The sequence below is a fragment of the Bipolaris maydis genome (genome assembly GCF_028858645.1).
Source record: "Bipolaris maydis strain C4 unplaced genomic scaffold PSV08scaffold_4, whole genome shotgun sequence".
Lineage (NCBI taxonomy): Eukaryota > Fungi > Ascomycota > Dothideomycetes > Pleosporales > Pleosporaceae > Bipolaris > Bipolaris maydis.
Genome location: NW_027093860.1, coordinates 1909741 through 1914451, shown reverse-complemented (window position 1 = coordinate 1914451; position 4711 = coordinate 1909741). Strand labels below are relative to the sequence as shown.

The window sequence follows — 4711 nt, the reverse complement described above, 5'->3', positions numbered from 1 at the left end:
AGGCCCGTGCGGAGCATGGGTAGTTTCATTGAAATTCTGCTATAGCAGCCGTTAGGCCCGAGTAATCTATTTTTTTTATTTTTAAGATTTTTCTTAGCTTAGTAATAAATCACTAAAAAAGTCGACTTTTTTGGATTTGGGTTTTTTTTATCACCCTACTGTAATATTGAGTCAAAATCTAAACTGTCGGTATTGCCCGTGAAATAAAGATGTGAGTTCTGTGTAGTTACGAGTGGATTCATGGCGCTGAAAGCATCCTCTCCTAAATTACTAGCGTTGCTGTTGAATCTTGATTCAGGATATTGACCGGTAGAGGTATGGGGGGCCACCTGGCATGCCAATGGGGATGAACTCCACTCCAGAGCTCGAAACCCAATTGCTTCATTGATAGCCTTAGCCCTAAAGAGTCAGCTAATCCTAGAAATCACATACGGCTCCTACTTTGGGGCAAAAGAACCCTTCGACTTACGAGATATTAGGGAGATATTTTTTGATGATGCTTTGAACGCTGATTGCCCTACAAGGATATGCAGCTAAACTAGGTATGTCGACATTCTCGCATATGTACCTGACAAAGCTCTCCCGCCTGTCCTTGCTGAGTCGATTGATGGTGCGGATGAACTGGTAGTTAGATGTATCGAAGATAATGTGATGCATGATCTGGGCTTGTTCGAAATTGCAGTGTAGCCGAATCGAGGCAATGATCGAGTTGATAAGCACCGTTTCATCCCGCAGCGTCTTCAGTCCGCGTGAACTCCCGCTGAACCCAGCTTCCCGCATTTTCGCGTTGATCTGTGTTAGTTAGAATGTAGTTTCATGAGCATTTCGGGTCAAGTCGATGGGATCGGGAAACATAAACTGGTGAACGAACTCACCTCGCGAGCAGCGCTCTTTCCCTGCTTGGGCCAGTAACGCTGCCATATGAGAAAGAAACAGAGTGATAGAAAGCGTAGGAACTTTCCACACTTTACTTTTTGGTTGGACTGCCGTGAGAAACTGATGCACATTTGCCATGCGCGAGTGGCGTTCTCTTGAGATAAGCTTACGGACGTAGTTTCAATACACCTTGAAGCTATATTTGGTAACAGTTCCGTATTTGAGATGATACCTGAATTGATGCGTTCAAGAAATGCATCTACTGCTCCCGTCATAGGATTGACTGTTAGATCGACCGAATTCCTCCGCCTTCTTTCTCTCCGCGGCATTTTATGTTGCTTAGTCATATCAAAGCCAAATGATATACCACTCAATGAGATTTCATCAGACATTTGCGATGGCGTTGAACTCCCAGATCCTGGGGATAATACCATATAATGCTCTAGGTGGACACGTGTTCGGGCTTCACATGAGTCTAGTCCTGATTCTGCACAAGACATGGGTGGAAGCTCTTTCCTATTTTTTCTTGTCAACTTGGTTTTTTTATAGGGTGTGCGTTGGAAACGGAATCCTAGAAGACACGTACCAGATACCAGGTGTTCGCAGATCCCAATTGTGCCATGGAATCAGAGTCTTATAGATAGTTTCTGTTACTTCATAAACAGAAGAGTGAACAGGTTCATACTGTATCTTAAGACAGCAACGTGCAAAGCTTCCATAGGCACAGTGGAAGATTTGGCCTGGGAACTCATTTAATGAGAATGGAACTACGGATATCTGGATTCCTAGATAATGATATCCTTCAATCGCAAGTGCAAAATATAGGTGTGATGCTTCTGATGGTGGGTAGACATATCTAACGGGATGTTGTAAATCCTTAGGAGTGACAAAGTATGTAGTGTTTACTAGGCGTTGTGATTCCTGGTCTTCCATGATGTAAACTTAATATAGTAACGCAATTTGGTTCTATCCTGTATTGTAGAGGGGCCAGGTTCGATTTGTCAGTGTAAATAATGTCAAAATGTGACGCTGAAGATCATCATACAAAACGAGCTTTATAGGTCAACGAGTCATTAGGTAATTAGCAAGATGCGCTATTTGCATATCTATCGTTTGGGATGCTACAGAGGTGCGTCTCTTCTAGCTCCGGTCATATGTTTTGGTGATCGGTCCGATTTCTTATTATTTGGGCCAAAAGATGGCGTGCCACCACCCGTGCTGCGCATGGGCCCTCGCAAGCATATATCGTACGGATGTGCCCGTTAAAAGTCTTTGCCTACCTGGGCGTGCAGGGGTAGATACACTATTCTTAATTAGAAAGTATCTCCGAGCTTACGTGGCTTATCCTTTCTAACCTTACGGAGGTGCCTTTCAAAAGTATTGTCTGCCAAGAATAATCTAGCCGATGTACGGCCGCCTTAGCCGAGGCTTGTCTCTCCCCTCTATGTACTCATTGCCACCTTGTAGCTCAATAATCTTTTGAATGTGTATAAGGATTCGCTCAATCCAGGCTTGGATCTTAAGTTGCGAGAGATCTCTCCAGCAGTTCTGCCAGACTCTGACTGCCTCAGCCCTTGACTGTGGAGCTCCTTTCTTCGTAGTCTCTCTTTTCATATAGAACCAGCATGGCTCAATACAGTTACAGTCTGGCGAGTTACCACACCAGAGTAGTCTCTCAACGTCGTGCAGGCGATAGATCACACTCTAATAGTGGTGGGCGTGGCTAGGTGCCTTATCCTCCATTACAACAGTCTGAGGTCTATCTTGGAGGCATTCTTTGGCGAAAGGAATCAGCTTTGGGATCAGAACGCAGGTCTGATATCTCCACCAGTCTATGCCACCTCCAGACGTGCGCACCAGCTTGCCTGTCTTCTCTATCCATCTCCATTGAGGCTTTCTGCCACGCTTATTACGTAGCCCTATCCTCCTCATAGACTCTAACAGCTCCCACTCCTCTCTCTGTAGAGGCTCAAGCTCAGCGTTCAGCTGCTCAATCCGACGAGCAGCATCCTCTTTCTCTGCCTTTGTCTCTGGCTGATAGACATAGCATGGACCTTTCTTATCGTACGAGAAGCAGCCCCAGAACATGAACTCAGAGTATCCCTTCCACCTCTCACGGATGCAGCTCTTGACTACTCTCTCGTCTGCCTTTCTCCAGACTCTGTAGCCCCCACGTCAGTGGTTAATCACCACTGACGTCTCGTCTGTCCAGATGACATTCTTCCAGTCCTCTAACGTCCAGTCCTTATGCTCTAATGCCCACTTAAGACGAGCACTCCTCATCTCCTGTGTCAACCTAGGCTTCCTCGTTGGCTTGGTCTTCCTGTATCCTACTGCTCTTAACACCCTCCAGACGGTAGAGGCAGAGATTTCGACTCCTTGGAGACTGAGCCCACCAGCAAGGTCAGCACAGCTCTTCTCTCGTCCATATCTATCGTGTCGTACTTGTTGGAATATCTGCTCCTTCACCTCCTCTGCCTGCTTAGCAGGTCTACCAGTCTTTAGAGCATCCTGAACGTGGTGTGGAAGAATCTTAATAGGAAGTTCGTTTGGCTCAAAGCCTGCAGCAATAGCTCTACTATAGATACGATCAACAGTACGAGGGTGAACACCAGTTAGCGCAGCAACTTGTGACGTATTCTTGCCAATAGGAGGTGACTTCAACGCGATTACTAAGGTACGGGTATATATATCAGTATAAGGAGCCATAGTAAGAAGATAACTACGTAGTAGCAGGTAGGCTGATCAAACAGCTCCTCAGCTCAAAGGTGGGAGTTGCGCCAAGAAGAGTTGCGCCGAATCGCCGAGATTAGCGTCAGACAATACTTTTGAAAGGCACCTCCGTAAGTTTATACTCTATACTTCATCTTCTATCTATTGGTCTTAGTACTATTACTATATTTTATTATAATAATTCTACTTATACTATAGTTATACTTCTTTAGGCTATAAGTAAGCTAAATTATAAGATTACTAGATATAATAAAGTTTAGAAGCGTATAATTAACTTTATCTATACGTAAGTAGTTAAGTAAGAATTTAATATAGGCCTCTAGCTATAATAGCTTAAAGATAAGTACTTTAAAAAATACTTATTAATCTAGGCGGCTATCTAAGTAGTCTATAGTCTCTTAGTAAGTAGCAGATACTATACGTGCTAATTAATATAGGTAAGAAAAATCTTATACTAATGTTACTAGCTTATTAAGCTAATAAGAATTTGATATCTTAGTATTTATAGTTAGGTAAGTCTTAAGAGAGGAAGGCTTTAGAAACACTAAGTTAATAAGAAAGTTAGAGTTAATAAAGTAGATAAGATAGAAATAATATAGGTTGTGCCTAGATTACGTATATAGTAGTAAATAGTTAGTTATAGTGTAAAGTAGTTAGCTCTAGCCTTTTAGAAACTATTTTATTAAATAAAATTTAGGAACTTATTAGAACTACAAAGAGTTTATATAAAAAAAAAGTAATACTAAAAGTTCTAGTTTTTAAACTTAGATAACTTAGCGAATATAAGAGCTATTCCTAATCGGGTTAGTGATTTGAAAAGCTAAAAAGCTCTAGTTATACCTAGATAGGACTAGCGCCACCTTAGTTAGCATAAGGAAGGAGATAAATTTCCTTATACTTAGTAGTTAAAAAATCACATATCTAAATTTTTAATATCTTTTTAATTAGAGTATCTATTTTTTTAAAATATTCTTAGTTCTAATACTATATCTAGATAATAATTACTTTTTTTTAAAAGTTTTTATAGAGTATTAAAAAGGTTATAATAAAAGTAAGAAAAAAAGATTTTTTTCTAATAACTTGGTTATATATATTATTAAAT

General features: G+C 41.2%; 2 protein-coding genes across 2 annotated transcripts; both read right to left on the bottom strand.

Moving 5' to 3' along the window:
* Positions 1-465: 465 nt before the first annotated feature.
* Positions 466-1809, bottom strand: PSV08DRAFT_387659 (uncharacterized protein; the record flags this gene model as incomplete). Its single annotated transcript, XM_014217058.1, has 3 exons — positions 466-792; positions 876-1392; positions 1457-1809. The coding sequence occupies 3 exons, from the start codon at positions 1807-1809 to the stop codon at positions 466-468; spliced, it is 1197 nt and encodes a 398-aa protein (XP_014072533.1).
* Positions 1810-3336: 1527 nt separating this feature from the next.
* On the bottom strand, positions 3337-3587 carry PSV08DRAFT_283858 (uncharacterized protein; the record flags this gene model as incomplete). The annotated part of the gene is made up of 1 exon (XM_066092571.1): positions 3337-3587. A coding segment is annotated over one exon (210 nt), but the record flags the coding sequence as incomplete, so codon positions are not given.
* Positions 3588-4711: the final 1124 nt, after the last annotated feature.